The 19,598-nt window shown below is 40.9% G+C and overlaps 1 protein-coding gene across 3 annotated transcripts in view; it reads left to right on the forward strand.

The window, feature by feature from the left end:
- Positions 1-19,598, forward strand: part of SLC39A14 (solute carrier family 39 member 14) — a 44,573-nt gene that overhangs the window by 15,726 nt on the left and 9,249 nt on the right. For 2 of the 3 annotated variants that reach the window (XM_081334122.1, XM_081334123.1), the window contains exons 2-5: positions 10,652-10,937; positions 12,557-12,740; positions 16,709-16,878; positions 18,398-18,520. In XM_081334122.1, coding sequence (XP_081190248.1) covers positions 10,662-10,937; positions 12,557-12,740; positions 16,709-16,878; positions 18,398-18,520 — 753 coding nt within the window. In that variant the 5' untranslated portion in view covers positions 10,652-10,661. Of the gene's footprint in view, positions 1-10,651; positions 10,938-12,556; positions 12,741-14,316; positions 14,487-16,708; positions 16,879-18,397; positions 18,521-19,598 lie in introns of all 3 variants that reach the window. The other variant, XM_081334124.1, reaches the window with a different exon arrangement.

Below are 19,598 nucleotides of genomic sequence, written 5' to 3' on the forward strand. Positions count from 1 at the left end.
TAACACCCAGCTGAAGACCTAGGACTGGGGCAACGGTGCGCGTGCCCACGGAGAGGGCTCTGCGTGCCACCTGTGGCACGCGTGCCATAGGTTCGCCACCACGGTGCTAAGGGCACGGTTCCTTGACTTTACTGTTAATTGGTGAATTATTTCTGTTGCTGTGTTTTGGATGTCTATTGCTTTAAATGTTTTTAATTGTTTTTGTAGTTTTGGAATTGCCACCCCGAGTCTTTGGTTCAGATGGATGGCTATAGAAATTGAATGAATGAATGAGCAACAAATTCATGCAAATATGCGAGCATCTAGTTTAATTCTTTTGGACTTTGTTGGATTTATTAGACAGGTATATTAGGACTCCCCATCGGATCCTATTTGCTTTTCTATGGGAATTGCAAAGAGAGTTTTGTTTTGTTTTGTTTTCAGCCTTCCCCGTTAACAGCTTCCTTTTGGGCTGTGATCCAGACCTGCTCTGAGTCTAAAGTTTGGAATCTGTCAGCAGAAATCCCTATTGATTCTGGCTATGAGCCTATCAAATGGACCTAGAAATGCAGAACATTTGTAGGTCATATGCAGTGGGATTGGCAACAGATGTATTTCCTATTTACTTAGGAGCAAAAAGCAGCACACCAGGTATTTTGAAAGAAAAATTGGCTGAAAGATAGTTTGAGGGAACAATATGGATGTCTCTGCACAGTTGCCAGAAATTGAGCTTAACTAGAAGAGAGTTTTTGAGTTTTTAAAATGTTTTCTGTGGAATGTATAGCAATAGCAGATTATGTCTAGGTGGGTCCCAAGGGACAGCATGAATGATTGTTCTGATTTGGGAACAAGTTTAAGTCTATAATCTCCTCCACATTTGTTCAAGAAAACATACATACAAAGACAGTATACAGTGTGTGTGTGTGTGTGTGTGTGTGTGTGTGTGTGTGTGTGTGTTTACAGGGGTAGGCAACTTCGGCTCTTTTATGACTCATGGATTTCAACTCCCAGAATTCCTGAGTCAGCTGCTGACTCAGGAATTCTGGGAGTTGAAGTCCATGAGTCATAAAAGAGCCACGGTTGCCTACAAAGACTGTGTTTGTGTGTGTGTTGAAAACGTATGTGCCTGTAGAGTTGGACAGATTTGATTGACAAACTAGCCAGCCAGATTTTAGCCTTTCCTCTTGGAGAAAGTACATTTGTTTTAAAAGTGAGTCTTGCCTATTTTCTCTTCATATACTAAACAGGATTCGCTTCTCACCAATTGTCTGCATGTCTTTCCAGCAGCTTGCAAGCAGTACAGAATAAGAAAGGACACCATGTCCTTGGTTTTGAACGGCTTTTAAGTAGGTTTCTAAATTGCATCCAAGAATTTGGCGGTGAATCTCATCAACAATAGGAAAACTAGATAATGGGCAGCAAGGAGAAGGAGAGACAGACCCTGGGGTTGGAGTCAAAAGGGGAATCAGCCTAGAGTCCATGTTCAACACCTCCTGAATTCCGTTAACTTTTATCTAGCGCCAATTTAGTGCTAACTGTTAAATTGACTAGATTCTTGTATATAGGCACGAGCAATATATCAGCTTAACTAGAACTTGTGTGGTCCTGATTATTCGCGCCTGATACAAGACCCCTGAACAGTTCTCTGTATATTTATTATAACTTAAGTTATAAAGTTATTTTAAACTTAGAGTAAATAATTATTGTGCTTCTCATAGACAAATTCTCTTGTTTTGGCCTAATTACATGGATCTTAATTATAGCTTTTGCCCCAGCGTTGTATGGTCCTAGTTAGAGAGCGAGAATTTTTTGAAGACATTTTCTCTGCTTGATTTTTATAAGTAAAGCCTTGTGGTTTTTTGTTAGGGGTGGTGTCTTTCTGAATCACTACAGATACCAGTTTCAAGATAATCTGCAAATGGAATGATGCAGGGCAAAAAAATCCATAAAATATAATACAAGCCAACAAAAACAGTTAAGAAAGCAAAATTTTAATAAGACTCTAATATGTGTTTCAGCATTCTGTAGCTTTTTTTCACTTGGGAAGCTGCTGGCAAGAACGACAAGGTACCAACGCAGTTGGTCAATGCATCTCAGACAGTTGGATTAGTTTAGATGTTAGTTATCTTTAGGGTTAAAGCCCATGTTGATTGAAGGACTCATGGTGATCAACATGGATTGCTTAATCAATAGAGTACAAGGACTGTTTACCCCAGAAAAAAACAAACAAACAAAGAGAGGTCAACAAGGCTCTGTGCTCGGAATACTACCTTGCAAAATTAAGAAACATGAACCCAGAGCCATGTTTGTAGACACAGGTTCTCATTTTATCTTCCCTGACCTTCATATACCAGGAAATCCCCTTCCTGATCAATAAGTCATCTTTAAGGTGCCCTTTTGAAGTGACATTTTCGGTTCCTGACATCAAGTTTCTTTATTCATGATGTGTTCCCCTTTTAATGTTTGCATTATGAATGGTAAGCAGTGGTTAGATTTCCAGTTTACAAAATGTAAATTAAACACGGTGAAATTTAGTCAATAGAAAATCCTCCGTTGAAGATTTAATTGAACTGCCTCTGGCAAATCTGTGCTTGATGGCACTTTGATTCTTTTCAGGTAGAACTGCTGCTGTAGATTTATCTCTTTGCAGAATTTGGAGGATTCTTATTTCTCTGTAACTTTTGTGTTTTGAAAGGCATTCTGGAATTTTTGCTGAACTGGGTAAGTCACTTCAAGGCTTTCTGGATATTTGTTGCATTGGTTGATCTGGTGTGATTTTGATAGCAAACTGGCCCCCACATTCTACTACAGGAAGAGATAAAGATTCTCTTCTACTTGCATAGTGAAATCTCAAGCTAGCTTAATGAGTTTGAGATCATGTGAACATCGTGCATGAACAGTGTAGCAGTCAAATTGGTAAACCATAATGGATTTGTATATGTTGAAATCTGTTTTTAGATTGTAAATAGGAAGGAATTGGGTAGTCTTAAATAAGCCTTGGGTAGCCTTAAATAAACTAAATAAGGCTGGATCTGGTTAATGCTTGGTTGGGAGACCACCCTGAGGAACTATAAAAAAGTTGTGATCTTTTATTTCCTCTGAAGTATTCATGTTTATGCATTAAGAGGTTTGAGCATATTAAAAACTAATGCCTGTTGAGTAACAGATTTAGTTCATTGTATGTTCAGTGTTTAAACCATGCTGTGAAATTTACTGAGATTTCTTTCCCATGTAAGTATGCTTGACTGATTGAAGGAGGAACAAAACCTTTTCAGATACTTACAACGTTAATATTTCTTCTTTAAAAAAAACCTGATGACTTTTCCTTCAAAATGGTTGAAGGAAAAGTCTTCATCAAACCTTAACAGTTTAATCAAGTAATCATGCTGAATCAAGTCTTCATTAATTTGTGGGTAATAAGAGAAGAGTTTGAGTCTTCCATAAAATCCTAAACCTGCCTTCTTTAATATCAGACATGAGTTCCTTCTAGAGATGTGGGCTTGCTAGGTATTCCGAAGGGTTTGTGTGTTGGGAAAGTTGGCCCAAGTTCTTCTCATCCAGAAACTACGTTGCTTGAGTCAGGTTGAAGGTCTTGCACCAAATTGGAATTTTTTGGAAAATTGCCTCCTACAGATCTGTTGGGCAAATCAATCTATCTTCACTTTGCCTTGGAAATTCTCAATCATTGAGATCATGGTAATCCCAAAAGTTTTTTTTAGTGTTTGAGTGAGAACTGAAGAAACTTCTTGGATGAGAAGCGGAACGTTTTCAAAGAAAAAAAACAAGAAAGTCCAGTTGTCTTTTGGAAAAGCACCTTTGGGATGTCTTCACTCTGATCTCCTTCTTTATGTTAAGAGGGTGATGCTCTTTGCTCCATTTGACTTCTTGGGGAATTGCGAGGTGTAAATTGGCATGTTAATGAATGCAATTTGTGCATTCATTGGTTCTAATCTTTGGTTTAAGCAGCCATGGTGGCAACTTGTGTCCACCCCTGCAGTTTCGTTTATCTTTCTTTTAGCTTCTTGTATACCCTCGTAGACCGAAGCAAAGTTTCTGTTTGAACGATGGTTTCCAGAGCAGAGAATTCAATTTTGCCCCATCTTGCTTATTATTGATCCAAATTTCAGTTTGTGTAGTATTTTCCTTCCATCTGCTGCTTTCTGGAGTGTCCAACATTGTTGAAAAAACTTGGAGGACTTCTTCAGAGTTTTTGCTTTTTTATTATTATTATTATTAAAAAAAACCCCACAACTTTATTAAGTTTCAAAGAACGCTAAAATAGCAAATAAGAAGATTAAAAAAAAGAGGGGATCAAAGTTAAAAAAATGACAAAAAGGAAAAAAAAGGGACAGGGATATCTGTGTTTTTTGATATTGATAAGCTCTTTTGAGAAGTGGCTACAGCAAAAAATCACAGTGACTCAGCCTACATCTGTTTAGTGGTAATGAGAGCTGTTCTGGTTTTCTGCTTTTCTTTTTCTTTAGTTTGTCTCTGCTTTTGTTGTTGCATTTTTGGTAACTTGTGAAAATACACAAAGCAAGAAGCATTCTGATGTAGGTGTTGTTTTGCCTCTGTTAACTAAGCAAAAGTGTTTGGAAAAGCTGAAGGTCAAAATATTTGCTCAGGAGCTTTTGCTGGAACGAGAATGGAGAAGAGGCCCTTGTCTTCATCATAGACAACATCTGTTTATCATTAGGTTTACTACCATAATTCTCCTATCCTCGAAAGCACCAGAGGGCAGGACAAGAATTAATGAGTGGAAGATTATTAAAGAGAGATTCAACCTAGAGCAGGGGTAGGCAACCTCGGTTCTTTTATGACTCATGGACTTCAACTCCCAGAATTCCTGAGTCAGCACAGCTGACTCAGGAATTCTGGGAGTTGAAGTCCATGAGTCATAAAAGAGCCGAGGTTGCCTACCTCTGACCTAGAGCTACGGAAAAATTTCCTGACAGTGAGAGCACTCAGTGGAACGTGAAGTTTTGGAGGCCATGAAGAAGAGATTGGACAGCCATTTGGAGATGGAACCAGGAATCAGAATATAAGCTTCCATGCAAGTCAGAGCAAGATCAAAGAGGACCTTATCCTCTTTCGTCAAAGACTGAGTTATGTGCAAGTGGCCACTAGACTTACAAACATCCCTAATTTTGATATATTTCCTTTTTTGCGGAAGCAACGCAAGGATAAGGGAAAGGATGGCTGGAGTTAAGATCTGCCTGATTCGGCACAGCACCTTGTTAAGGAATTTAGTGTGCAGAGGTCTCCTTGTGCTACCAAAGAGTTGCACAGACAAGGAAGGGCACTGAGAGCAGTAAAAGTCACACACAGAAATACACTGAGTTCTAAAAGCAAAAAGTATTTTACTTTGAGGTGGTGTAAAAACAAAAATGCACAGTCAAAAAATAAACAGTCCAAGGTCATAAACAATAGCAACAGTCCAAACTACAAAGTCTTCTTACCGGTCCAGAGGTCAATACACAGTTCAGGTTACAACAGTAGTAAACCAACAGCAGAGCAAAAACAGTAACAGTAGAGAGCAGTGAATTCAGAGAGAGAGAGAAGCTACTTTCCTAGCTTCCTCTTATGGCCATGAGAACACTTACACACCCATTGGCCAATTAACTTCTTAAAGCCATAGCATTATGGTTAATATATTTTCAACCCAACATTGTAGGCTAACACCATATGCCTAACATTCTCCCCTTTGGGTAGAATAATATATAACTCTTACAATCTTATGCACATTCTTTCACAATTAGCATTGTGTTTCACAGCACTTTGTACCTTCGTAAAATGGTCTGCAATATTTACATCAGATGGACAATACTCTAACTGTATTAATTTATCTTTGACACATTGTCTGACATTTAAATAACGAAGATCAGTATGTTTAGATCTTGTTCTTACTGCAGCATTATTAGCCATCTTTATTGCAGCTTGATTGTCCTCATATACAATAAATGGATCATTTACATTTAAACCCATATCTAACAATAGTTGTTTGTACACTAGCAGTTCTGTACATAACACTGATAGACATGAAAATTCAGCCTCCATTGTAGACAAGCTTATGTGTTTTTGCCTAATGGACTTCCATCCAATCAAAGAATCACCCAACATTATAGCCAACCCTGAGGTAGATTTACGAGTGTTTGAATCAGAGGCAAAACTCGCATCTGCATATGCAGTAAGGATTAACTCACGATTTGGCTCTAGATATAACGAGTAGTGAATAGTCTGCTTCAAATACCTTAATACTCGTTTAGCTGATTGCCAGTGTCTAACAGTAGGATTATTGTTGTACCTAGCTAATTGGTTTACACAGTAAGAAATATCAGGTCTAGTCCAATTACTCAGATACATAAGACTTCCTATCAAAGATTGGTACATAGTCTTATCAAATACAGGACTCTCAACATTAGTGTCCTTAATATCCATAGCCATCGGAGTTTTTGCTGGTTTACACATTTCCATATTGTATCTCTTTAATAACTGAGATATCTTACTGGCTTGCGACACCTTAAAACCCCTATTTGTTTTCACAATATCTAACCCCAAATAGTGGCTAATTTCTCCAAGATTTCTAATTGTGAATTTATTTTGCAATCTTGAAATGATAGTTTGTGCTTCTAACTCAGTTTTTGTTATTATTGCAATATCATCTGTGAATAATAAAATAAAAGATAATGCTCCGTTGTGTTCTCTTCTAAACAAACAAGGATCAGCATTACTGGCTACAAAACCTATTGCACTTAACTCATTTACTATACATTTGTTCCACTCATAGCCTGATTGTATCAATCCATAGAGGCTTTTCTTTAACTCCCAACAATCATGGTCTCTATCACTGGTCAATCCTGGTGGTATTCTTAAATAAATAGTATGTTGCAATGGAGCATGTAGATATGCAGTTTCAACATCTACATGATTAACCATATATTGGTTTTTAGCCGCCCATACTAAAGCTGCTCTTAAAGTAGTTGCCCTTAGACTGGGTGCAAACACCTCGTCATAATCCTCAGTAGTTTGGGCAAAACCTTGTGCAACCAAACGTGCCTTATGGGTTATAGTTCCATCTACTCCCTTCTTTATTTTATATATCCATTTACAACCTATAGCTTGCTCACCAGGTGGCAGTTTTGCTTTCTGATAAACCTTAAGATTCTGCAAAGACTTCAACTCCCTGTTCATTGCAGCTTTCCATGATGCTTGTTCTTTTTCAGGATACATCCTGATCTCATCATAGTTAGAAGGCTCTACATTAACTTGACATATACTAGCTTCATAGCGATCAGGTGGATGTCTGATGCGTGTTGAACGCCAAGGAATTACAGGGCTTTGAATTTCTGGCTCCTTTTCTTCCTCTGATTCATCTTTTATCTCCCCTATCTCCTCTTCATCTTTTATATTTACAGGAGATGTATTATCATTACTAGTTACGTTATCAGAGGAGTCCTCAAACACTAGAGGATCAGTATTAACAGTTTCTTGCTCTAACCTATCCCAACCAACGTGCTCAAGGAATCTTGCACTCGCACTGTTATATACATTAGTTGTGCCTCGTTCCCAGAAACGATAGGATCTGTGGTTAGCTTCGTAACCTACGAAGTATAATTGCCTAGCCCTATGTTGGCCTTTACTCCTGAGTTGTGCAGGAATGTGGACCCAAGCTGGGGTGCCAAACGTGTGCAGGTAATCAAGGTTTGGTCTTCTACCATGCCATATTGTATATGGTATTTTACCAGTAGAAGTATTAACAACTAAATTCAGAACATGGTTTGCACATTTTGCTGCCTCCCCCCACAGTCTATCTGTTAAGCCAGAATCTCTTAACATCGTTCTCATCATGGCTTGTAACGTTTGCCCACGTCTCTCAACAAATGCATTATGTTGTGGCCTATAAGGGGCTGAACGTTTATGCTCAATGCCAGCTGATTGTAGCATATCAACAAAATGCTTATTTGTAAATTCAGTGCCATTATCAGTAATTATGCACTGAACCTTTCTCTTTGTTTTTCTCTCCACGAACTTCAGCCAGTTTGCAAATTGTTGGAAAGTGTCTGCCTTTGACTTAAGCAGATAACAAAAACCATATCTAGAGTAGTGGTCCAATATACTTAACATATAGCATGACCCTCCTAAACTTGGTTTCATGGGTCCAATTAACTCAGCAAACACAACTTCCAAAGGAACAGTTGTTTTGAAGCTGTTTATCCTGTGTGCAGGAGTTGCCTTACTCTTTTCCTGATTACAGGCATTGCAATTCAAATACTTACTACATGGCTTCAGTTTAACTCCCTCTACTAATTCCACTGTTTTACGTAGTGAGTTAAAGTTTACATGCCCTAACCGCCTATGCAATAAATGTATACATCCATCATGTGGCTTCTTGTTCTCACATATTGAGTTAGCTTTTACTGTACTAACCTGGTTACTTGTGAGAATGAATAAACCATTTTTCAAATTAGCAGTTACACAGGTTCCATTCCTCTCAATAGTGCATTGCTCCCCTCTGAATGTTACCACAAACCCAACCTTAACCAATTCCCTTACAGATAACAAGTTGAATCTTAGTTTAGGTATATATAACATAGGTAACTGTTCATCAATGCATGGACAATAGGAATTACCTTCACCAGAGGCCTTCATCCTCCAACCATTGGCCAGTGAAACATATTGGTTGCTGTTTTTCCTATTAACAAACCTCTTTTTCACTTTAGTAATGCATTGTGAAGCCCCACTATCAACAACCCACAATTCATTGTTTCTGGATGTTGGTTCACCAGAAATAGCCAAACCAATGCCCTTCTTAGCCTTCCCACTGCTATTCACATTCTGTTTTTTACCCTTTCTACAGAATTTGGCTATATGCCCTCTAGCCCCACAAGAATAACATTTCTTGACATTGTAAGCAGTGGTAAATGGCTGCTCCTCTCGTGGCTGTGTCTCTCTCAGCTGGTCTCTGTCACGCCTTCTTCTGGACTCTTCCAGCAGTCTCCCAGTAATGTTAGTCAATGTCAGTTCCTCTCTGGTCAGGACTTCCAAAGAAGAAACATATCCATCATAACTCTCATCCAAAGATGACAGAATAATGTAGACCTGATGCAACTCTGAAAAAATCAGCTCCTTTTCATGAAGCTCTTGAAAAGTTGCCTTCATGTAATTTAAATGGGTCAGCATATCTCCATTCTTCTGCAGACGAGTCCTAAACAGCTTACGTGTAAGGTGTATATGTGCACCCACACTGTCACGAACATAAAGCCTTCGCAAAACATCCCAACACCTAGCAGCAGACTCCTCACCACGAATATGGACAAGCTGCTGGTCATTCAGTGTTAGTCCAATAATGCAAAGAGCTTTCTCGTTGCTTCGTTTAAAGTCGTCTAACTTCTTTGCATCCTCTTCATCATCTGGATCCCAAGCAGTAGTATCTGGTGGGTTATTTACAACAGCCCATAGTCCTTCCTTGCGCAAAAGCAAGCAGCATTTTGTGGACCAGGAAACATAGTTTGTCCCATCCAACCGGGTTATCCAGGAGATGCCTGACAACAGTTCCTGTGCCATTTTACACCAAATACAAACTCAGCTAGGAATACTGTGTGTACTTACTCTCAGTACAGGCCTGGGCCCATAACCAGTGTTAAGGAATTTAGTGTGCAGAGGTCTCCTTGTGCTACCAAAGAGTTGCACAGACAAGGAAGGGCACTGAGAGCAGTAAAAGTCACACACAGAAATACACTGAGTTCTAAAAGCAAAAAGTATTTTACTTTGAGGTGGTGTAAAAACAAAAATGCACAGTCAAAAAATAAACAGTCCAAGGTCATAAACAATAGCAACAGTCCAAACTACAAAGTCTTCTTACCGGTCCAGAGGTCAATACACAGTTCAGGTTACAACAGTAGTAAACCAACAGCAGAGCAAAAACAGTAACAGTAGAGAGCAGTGAATTCAGAGAGAGAGAGAAGCTACTTTCCTAGCTTCCTCTTATGGCCATGAGAACACTTACACACCCATTGGCCAATTAACTTCTTAAAGCCATAGCATTATGGTTAATATATTTTCAACCCAACATTGTAGGCTAACACCATATGCCTAACACACCTGATAACCTGGAGCATTAAAAAGGCATTGCAGACAGAATTTGATAGAACAGGTTATCAGCTAGAATAGACTTGAGCGATTGGTGTTCCTCACGTTGCATGGTCTTTCCTCCCCCCCCCCTTTTTGTGACTTCTTAAAGCTCCTCTTGCCTGCATTGTTGGTTTGTGATAGCAAATGCAGAGAAGCTGTAGCTTAAATCTACATGTTTATCCACCCGGATTCATCTTGTCGGTGGCGTGGGGGGTTGGGGGTTGGAGAGATGGGCAGCATAGAAATTTGATAAATAAAATAAAATAAATACAAGTGTAGATTTAATAGAATTTAAAACCGGGATGCAAATGGAATAATATATTGGGAAAATCCTGTCTCTGCCCTTACGAATGATGTGGCTGTCCCTCACTTTTCATTATCATGCTGGGGCTCTTTCTTCCTCCGAACAATCTGTGGGGCCCTCTCCGTTGCCCAGTTATTCCTTCGCTAGTAACCAAAATTATTGAATAAATACGGCTAGGAGCAGATCGAGGGTTTCAAGGAGCAGTACTAATCCAAGGGCCTGGGACTGTCTTTTCAGCTTTGAAACCATGTTTTGGAACGGACGGTTTTGGAGATGGACCTTGGTGATGCAACTACATCTCCTATTTCTGACTCCATGGACCTGGGCTGGCACAAAAGCCTTGGCTCCACCTCCCATCACAGCAGCTTCCTTTCTGCAGGACCTTTTCCTCCGCTACGGGCAAGAGGACAGGCTCACCGTGCCACAGTTGGAGTCTCTGTTGAGACACCTGCATGTGGGCATTGAACGCCACAATGTCAGTCACACGCAGCAGCAGCAACAACACCAGCGGAACCTCTCCTGGGTAATCCCCTCCATTTTGCCATGATGACTCTGTCCTGTTTTTTATTTTAGAGAGGTCTCCAAAGGATCTTAAATCCCCCCCAAAAAAATTATTACATTTTAATGTAACCTATCCAGAGAACTTTGGTGTATGTGTCGATTGACATGCAATAGAGGCCTTACAGTGCTTTTCTAGGAATTTAAGCCTTAACCACTAGAGCAGGGGTCCTCAAACTTGGCCACTTTAAGACTTGTGGACTTCAACTCCCAGAATTCCCCAGCCTGACATGGGAGGGGAAATCTGGGAGTTGAAGTCCACAAGTCTTAAAGTTGCCAAGTTTGGACACCCCTGGCATACAGTAAGTGATAGAAGAAAGTTAGCAGAACAAGAAAGCCAGCTTGCCCTAGTGGTTAAGGCACCAGGCTAGAAGCTAGGAGACAATGAGTTCTAGTCCTATCTCAGGAATGAAAGTCACTCTCGGCCCAACTCACGGAAAATAGGAGGAGGATCAGGTACATTTGCTTTCTTGAGTTGTTGAGAAAAATAATAAAGGAGGTTATAAAATAAATGAAGTTGAACTGGTCTGGCGAGAACATCCAATAACTTGGTAGCAGGGGGAAACATGCATGTTGTGCCACTGCCAGCCTTGTAGCTGATGCAGGAGGAACATGGTAGATAGGGTTCATACCAGGAAAGAAGATCTGCAAAGCACCCCAGTCTAGCTAGGCTAAAGTGAAATCTGGCATCTTCCATGTTATTCATTCCTTCAACAAACAAACTGGATCCTGCCCATAAGGCCACAGACGGAAAGCAGTGGTGTCCACGGATGGTGGCTCCTCCTGATCAGTCTGATGATGTTACTGTCATACTCCAAGTCCCACATTATCATGAAGCAAACCTGGGGCCTTTTGTGCATGAGTGCATGCAGCATTCATGTCCCAAAGTGACAGAGCCAATGGCTTGATGCTGCTTTCAGCCAAAGAACAAAAGCAGTCAATGTTTGCCTAAAAGGCATTGTACAAGGAAGGAAGGAAGGAAGGAAGGAAGGAAGGAAGGAAGGAAGGAAGGAGACAAAAGGGGAGTTAGCCCTACCTCAGGTCTTAAAGATACAGGTTTTTTAGAACAGCCATCTTGAACGAAAACCATTCACAGAGCCAGGTGTTTCCTCTCCCCTCCACTGTTGCATCCTGACAGAATAAACCTTGAGTGGGTTCCAAATTGGAAGAGTTATATCCTATAGTTTTTGCTCTGTTGAGGGTTCATCTATCAGACAATTGTCAGGAAAAGCAGGGAGTGTGGGGTGAAAGATTACATGAGTTTGTAGAATATAATTGTAGAATATAAAACTGGATGTAGGAGTTGCTTCTGAATGCCTGACAGGGAGGGAGAAGATGCTGCTGCTGAGAAGTTAAGGCAGGGGTCTTCAAACCTGGCCCTTTTATGACTTGTGGACTTCAACTCCTGGAATTCCTCAGCCAGGCATGGAATGCTGGGAGTTGAAGTCCACAAGTCATAAAAGGGTCAAGTTTGAAGACCCCTGAGTTAAGTAAGGAAAGGAGAGTAGAGAGAGTGCCTCACCTGTGTGTCTGAAGAAGCACAAGACCCACTGTGGAAATCTCAACCTTTTTTTTGCCTTGTAGTGCTTCAGTTCTTCAGAACTCTTTGCCACACACAATCTGAGTGAATCGTCCCATCTTGGGCAGACGGAATTCAAAGAATTCTGCCCAACTATCTTGCAGCAGCTGGATTCAAAGGCATGCACGCCGGAGAACCTGGAGAATGAAGATGAACGGACGAAGGAAGGGAAGCCAAGCTCTACAGAAGGTCTGTGCCTTCAACCCATTTTATTTTGCGCCTTCAGGACATTGAAGCCTCAGTCTTCCTAATCACCTTCTCCAGATGTTCTTGAGTGAAGAACTGGTGTCCATCTGGATTGCAAAGTACTATTTCTAATCGGTTTTCCCTTTTCAGCTGCCTCCGTGCTGTAAGGGTTAGTTCTGTCGTACAGAATCTGCAGGAAAGAGAAGATAAAAGTGGAAGTGCAAAGCGTTATTCTCTCTTAATTTTAAAAAATGTGTATGACGCTTTCCTAAACTGGTTTTTCAGGAAGCTTCTGAGCCTGCTGCAAAGATAGCTTTTTCAGCTACTTAATTTCAAATAAGTATCTACTTTGGAGAGTCAGTTTGGTGTAGGGCAGGGGTAGGCAACCTCGGCTCTTTTATGACTCATGGACTTCAACTCCCAGAATTCCTGAGTCAGCATAGCTGACTCAGGAATTCTGGGAGTTGAAGTCCATGAGTCATAAAAGAGCCGAGGTTGCCTACCCCTGGTGTAGGGAATTAAAATGCTGGCCTAGAAACCAGGTGAGTTCTAGTCCCACCTTAGATGTGAAAACTGACTGGTGATTTTGGGCCAATCACCAGAAGACTGTGAGTTCATGCAAAAACCATGGTGCCTGTTTTGGTCCCTTAGATTCCAATTTTTTAATGGAAATTTGGGGTATTAATGGGTGTTGTAGGTTTCTTATGCCCTTGCAGGCTTAAGCCACCCATTTAATCCTTTCAATCTCCCAAAATTTTAAAAAAACCCAGCAACAAAGGGATGTACAAAAATGTTGGCCCCATTGTTTTGGTGGATTTGGGGGTCTTTAAATAGGATGCTAAAGAAGTTATATAGAAGATCTGAAATGATTCCTATCTTTCAGAGATGTGTGTAAGCAGGATAATTAAGTCCATAGTTAACAAACACAGTTTTGAGATATTTTATCCAACTTTCTCTTTAAAAATAATTAACCCATATTGCTTTTTTTGCCGGTCACGGTACCATGGCAGGTTTGTTTTGGCTATAAGTCGAGCAATCCAAGCCAAACTTTTACTGATTGACTTAACTTGGATGAAATTGTGGTGAACGCTTTTAGTCTTTCAAAATATACGTTCAGCTTTTCCATTAGAACTTTATTTTTCAACGCATCAAGCTCCAGCCTGGTCAAGTTACATGTCAACTCCTCTGCCTTTGTCTGATCTTTTGACACTGTTCATAGACTAGGTTTGAGCGTAAGATGGACCAGCTTCCTCCATCTCCTGGAAAAATTGGGGGAGTTAGCCAACTCATTGCATGAGTTGCTCGTCAAAAGCTTCCAAGTCAAGTTGCAAAAGAACTTTTGTGGGATTAGCTTAGACCAGGGGTCTTCAAACCTGGCCCTTTGGTGACTTGTGGACTTCAACTCCAGAACTTCAACGTGTCTGGCTGAGAAATTCTGGGAGCTGAAGTCCACAAGTCACCAAAGGGCCAAGTTTGAAGACCTCTGGCTTAGACCTTTCCAACATCCCCTGTGTTTAAAGGCCCGTTCCTAGTTTTCAATTACTTGGGTAAACTTGCCCTTTTTTCTTCTTGTTTACAGTGTGGGGTTTTGGTTTCTGCAGTGTTACACTGATTAACCTTGCCTCCCTCCTTGGCGTCTTCATCGTGCCCTGTACTGAGAAGGTCTTTTTCACCCGAATCCTAACTTATTTCATCGCGCTCTCCATCGGAACACTGTTCTCTAACGCCCTGTTCCAGCTGATCCCAGAGGTGCAGTAAGACAAACCTCACCTGCTCACAGATTCCCATCACCATCACTCCACCATTTTATCTTCTGGTACCCGATAGGCTACCGAATTCTCCGCGGCTTTTGAAATGGGATTTTTCACCTCTTGGGCACAGGGAGTTTTCCTAAAAAAAATAATAAAGGGAGGAATAAAGGTTCTGCTTCATGTTTGTCCAGCCATGTGCATGATTTGTGTGCCTGCACATGGGACATGTTGGCCACTTCACAGGACAAAAAATCTAGAAGGCAATATTCAGGTCCCCTCAATGATTTGATGCTTAGCTCTCCATGCCAGAAAAAAAACTCTGATGATTTTTTTTCATAGTGCACGTTACGAGTAGAAGGTTCTTGAAGGATTCTGCCTCTTCAGCAGCTTTGACTATAAATGGAAGCTAGCTTGGTTACATTTCCAATGGGCATCATTATAATGAGAGGCAGATTGACTGAACTGTAGGTTTTCTAGCACTGCAGTGTCTTTTTGGCCTGTTAAATGTAGGTGGAGCACAATAAAAGTCATTTTTGTAAAAGGAAAGGAGTGAAGACACCAGTACGTGGGAGAACGTCCTTCAATCTATCTTGATTTCTCAGGTTTCTTTGTTGCTTTCTCTTTCAGTAATTGGTTTATTTTCACAAATGGAGGAGATTTGTTGGAGCTGTGTGAGATCTAATCTTTAGTTAATTGAGGTTTTTGATTGTACGTTTTGGGATGCCTTAAATATAGCCATGAACTCTAGTTGCAGACTTTAAAGCCATAATTGTCTTCTGGCATAACATTCTGGCTCAACTTTGATGGCATAGATAACTATGTTTCTCAGACAAAGGTGAGAATCAGAATGAGATTTACTTTTGCCCTTTATGTGAAAGACTATTTTTATAGTCTCTGTTCCAGTTATCTTACTAACTGGTTTCTCTCCTTCAGAAAAAAAAGTAGTAAAAAGAAATCCATGTCATTCCTTTGGAATCCTTTCAACTTTCATTTTGTATGGATAATGCCAGGCTGCCTATAGCCTGGTTCTGTGTAATCCATTTTTTTTCATAGAGTTCATGGATATTTTTGTTCCCAAACCGTAAACTTCATGTTTTGTTGCTTGAAAACTAAAATATGTTTTTGTGATCCAACAGGAACAGAAATAATTGTAAATGTGCCATCTCCATTGTTAAATTTTCTTGTAAAAAAGTGCTGCAATAGGATGGTGCCAATCAGTTGTTAAGAATCTCCATGCCTTGGCAATAAAAATTTCAGTCCTGTGCGTGTCCTATAATAGAGAAGCATATACACAGGCAAGGAATGGCTTGTGTTTTGCCTGTTGCACTCTTGGGCTCTGGCACTTTGTCTCCTTCCTGAGTTTTACGTGCTGAACAAATTTGGGAGAAATGTCCTACTGCCTGGCTGGAAACGTAAAGCTTCAGCACGAATCTGAACTCCACAACTTGGGTCATGGTGAGCAGGCCCCCTTGCCATAAAATTAGCCAAATTTCCAATCTGGTGCAAATGACTGGATTAATACTAGAGCCCTTTATAGTGAGGTTATATTTGTTGATCTTCATTGCCTGTAATTTATTTACTTTCCCCCCCTCTCATATCAGAACGGGCAGCTTACAGCCTTTAAAAAACATTAGCATCCTAACAGATAGATGTTTCTGAAAGAAGAAAAATGGAAATCCCAGTCAAAATTAAATTATAGTTAAACGATGGGGAGAGAGGGAACAGGATGCCTGGGAAGGCGATGGGATTGCCTCTTAATTCATCAACCACCTCCAGGGTGATGCTCCTTCATTGGGGCCCCAGGTTAGAAGAATGGGAGCCAATCTCACCTCCGGTGTGTGTGTGTGTGTGTGTGTGTGTGTGTGTGTGTGTGTGTAAGATGCTCCAAAGGGCAGGAGCCACGGCAGAGAAGGACCATGTTGGAAGGAGCTTTCCGTAGTGCTACAGTGCCCAAGAGTGCTTCAAGCATGCCTGAATCAATCTTGACTTGCATATCAATCATTAATAAATATCTCCTCTCTCTCTCTCTCTCTCCCTCCCTCCCTCCCTCCCCCCCCCCCCCCCCGCTCTCTCTCTCTCACCCTGTCTCCTGTTCCCTCTCTCCCTTTTTCATCCCTTGGTGTGAATCCATTTTTGTACATTCTGATTTTTTTTTCCCCCTCCCGTGTCTTTTCTCCTTCCTGTGATTTCATTGGGGTGGGGCTGACACTCGTACTCCAGTCTGGGGCTACGGTTTCCTCTGTGTGACCGTCATTTCCCTCTGCTCCTTGATCGGGGCCAGTGTGGTTCCCTTCATGAAGAAGACCTTTTACAAGCGGCTGCTCCTCTACTTCATAGCCCTGGCGATTGGTACTCTTTATTCCAACGCCCTCTTCCAGCTCATCCCCGAGGTAGGAGAAAGGCCCCTGGGCCAGGGTTACACAATTGTCGATGCTTGTGTGGTGTCTGCAGTGTGACCTACTTTGTGCTAGCTGTTACATCGCTTTCAGGAGAAGTGATACAGAACCAGCAAACTCCCTTCATTTTGTACTTAGGGTGGGAATATGTAAGCCATCCAAATATTGGGTTGTGGAACTGTTAGCACAAGGAAACAATGGACCCATTAATTTAGGTGTTTGCCTTTTGGGAAGGGATTTTTTTTCCCATGTAAATTAACTCAATCTGGAATGGGGAGAACAAATGTCAATTAAGTTAAGGAACACAGACTAAAAGGTCTGTGCCAATCTAACAGGGCAGGAATCCCATATCAACAGAAAAACCAAGGTCAGTTGTGCTAGTTTAAGCTGAAGGGTGATTAATCTAATTTCCTGCAAAATGCTCTGGCAGCACATATGTTGATCATAATAATTTCCCAAGGAAGGTGTTAAGGGAAGACTAATAGTCAATGGGAAAATTATCTCCACCTTCTATACCAGGGGTAGGCAACCTTGGCTCTTTTATGACTCGTGGACTTCAACTCCCAGAATTCCTGAGCCAGCCAAGCCGGCTCAGGAATTCTGGGAGTTGAAGTCCACGAGTCATAAAAGAGCCAAGGTTGCCTACCCCTGTTCTGTACAGACTCTTTTATGGAGAAAGGCTTGGGACCTCTTCATCCTGCTAGTTCCAGATCTTTCAGATACGCTTGTATTCATCATGAGAACATGCAAGATCCATGGCTTATTTGCTCTAAAATGAATAGGAAACATGTCTTTCACACACTAATATCGTGTGTGACATGTCAGCTGGTTCACCTGGAATTGAAATGTCAAGTGATGCTTTTTCGCTCTCAAAGCCAGCTAAGGAGCCAAAGAGAGTCATCTTTGGTATATCCAGGTCTGCTGTTTGATATAGACCCATATCTTACTGAAATTTTAACTATGCAACTTCAGTTTGCAAATGGAACACACCAGCTAAATTATTTGATTTTGCTTGCTTATTATACCTTCTACGTATAATCCCAGGATGTTAGCAGACTTCATGTCTGGCTTTCTCTTGGACATGGTCTCCGTGTGAAAGGAATGTATTCCTAGGGAAGAGTGCTCAACTGTATTGTTGAGCCTATTTTAGAATTGTGCACAATGTAGAGCAAATTAAAGACAAGAAGTTTAAAATGCAGTCATCAAAAGCAGAAACTTCAACACATCAAAATGAAAGATAGCTAAACATTTTTTAAATCGCTTAGCAAGATAAGAAGACATCTGTTGTGGGCTAACTTAGGGACATGCTGTAGTAATACGAATTCGTTACCACTCGTGATCAAGAAGCATATTTCTTGGGTAGTTTCCAAAGATCTGGAGCTTTTTTAGATCCTCTTTGGCCTACCCTTAGAGGTGATAAGAAGACAGAACTCGAGACAGAAAGGATGTTTGCTTGCTTGTTTGTTTGTTTATGCTTTTGATAGCCAACCCTTTTTCTCCCCCTCTCCTCCAGGCCTTTGGGTTCAATCCACAGAAAGATGATTATGTCTCCAAATCTGCTGTTGTCTTTGGGGGATTTTATCTGTTTTTTTTCACCGAGAAAATACTGAAGATGCTCCTCAAACAAAAGGATCAGGTGAGGAAAGCAGAAGGTGGTTTTCCTTCAGTTACTTGAGCCTCAGTTGTTCCTGACACAATCTTTAGTTCCTTTTCTTTGGGTACTGAGTTGAATTTTCAATCAATCCGTCAATCAGAAGAGAGCTGGGAGGGACCTTGGAGGTCTTCTAGTCCAGCCCCCTGCTCATGCAGGAGATCCTATACCATTTCAGACAAGTGATTGTCCAGTCTCTTCTTACAAATCTCCAGTAATGAAGCACCCAAAACCTCTGAAGGCAAAGCTGTTCCAGTGGTTAATTGTCCTCGCTGTCGGGAAGTTTCTCCTTAATTCCAGGTTGCTTCTCTCCTTGATTAGATTCCATCCGTTGCTTCTTGTCCTGCCTTCAGGTGCTTTGGAGAATACGTTCACCTCCTCTTCTTTTTGGCAACCTCTCAAATACTGGGGCACTGCTATCGTGTCCCCTCTAGTCCCCCCACCCCTTTCATAGCATCAAATATGATCAGGTAATAAGGAACTAAAGATTTGCTCTTTCTTCGAAATATATTGGGAGGTGAAATTCTGCCAGATTATTAAAGATGGTTTGCAAACTTTTTTTTTTAATTTGTCTGATAAAATGTCCATGGGAGAGATCTCAGTTTGTTACAGTGTGTTCTGGGATGTTTGTATAGAACAATAGCCGGTTCTCTTTTGACTTTACTGCTACGTCATTTATCCTAGGATAACTCCACTCCCTCCTTGATTACATGTTATGTATCTAGTGCAGTGTTTCTCAAGCTTGGCAACTTTAAGATGGGTGGACTTCATTTCTCAGAATTCCCTAGCCAGCATGGTTAAATTAATTCCCCTAGCTGGGGAATTCTGGGAGCTGAAGTCCATCCTGTCTTAAAGTTGCCAAGCTTGAGAAGCATGGAGTCAACTGTTTTTCAGAGAAGGTATCTGCCGCTGCTTATTTTCTGAAAAGGTTGTAATAAACATTTGAAGAAACCAAAGTGCCTGTCAACCATTGTTTTTCATGGAAGTTTTTGTAATTATGTGTATTTGTTACACCCTCAAAAAAAATTCTGCAAGTTTAATCCACGAGCTTAATACCAATTAC

Source organism: Vipera berus (genome assembly GCF_964194415.1).
Source record: "Vipera berus genome assembly, chromosome: 8".
Lineage (NCBI taxonomy): Eukaryota > Metazoa > Chordata > Lepidosauria > Squamata > Viperidae > Vipera > Vipera berus.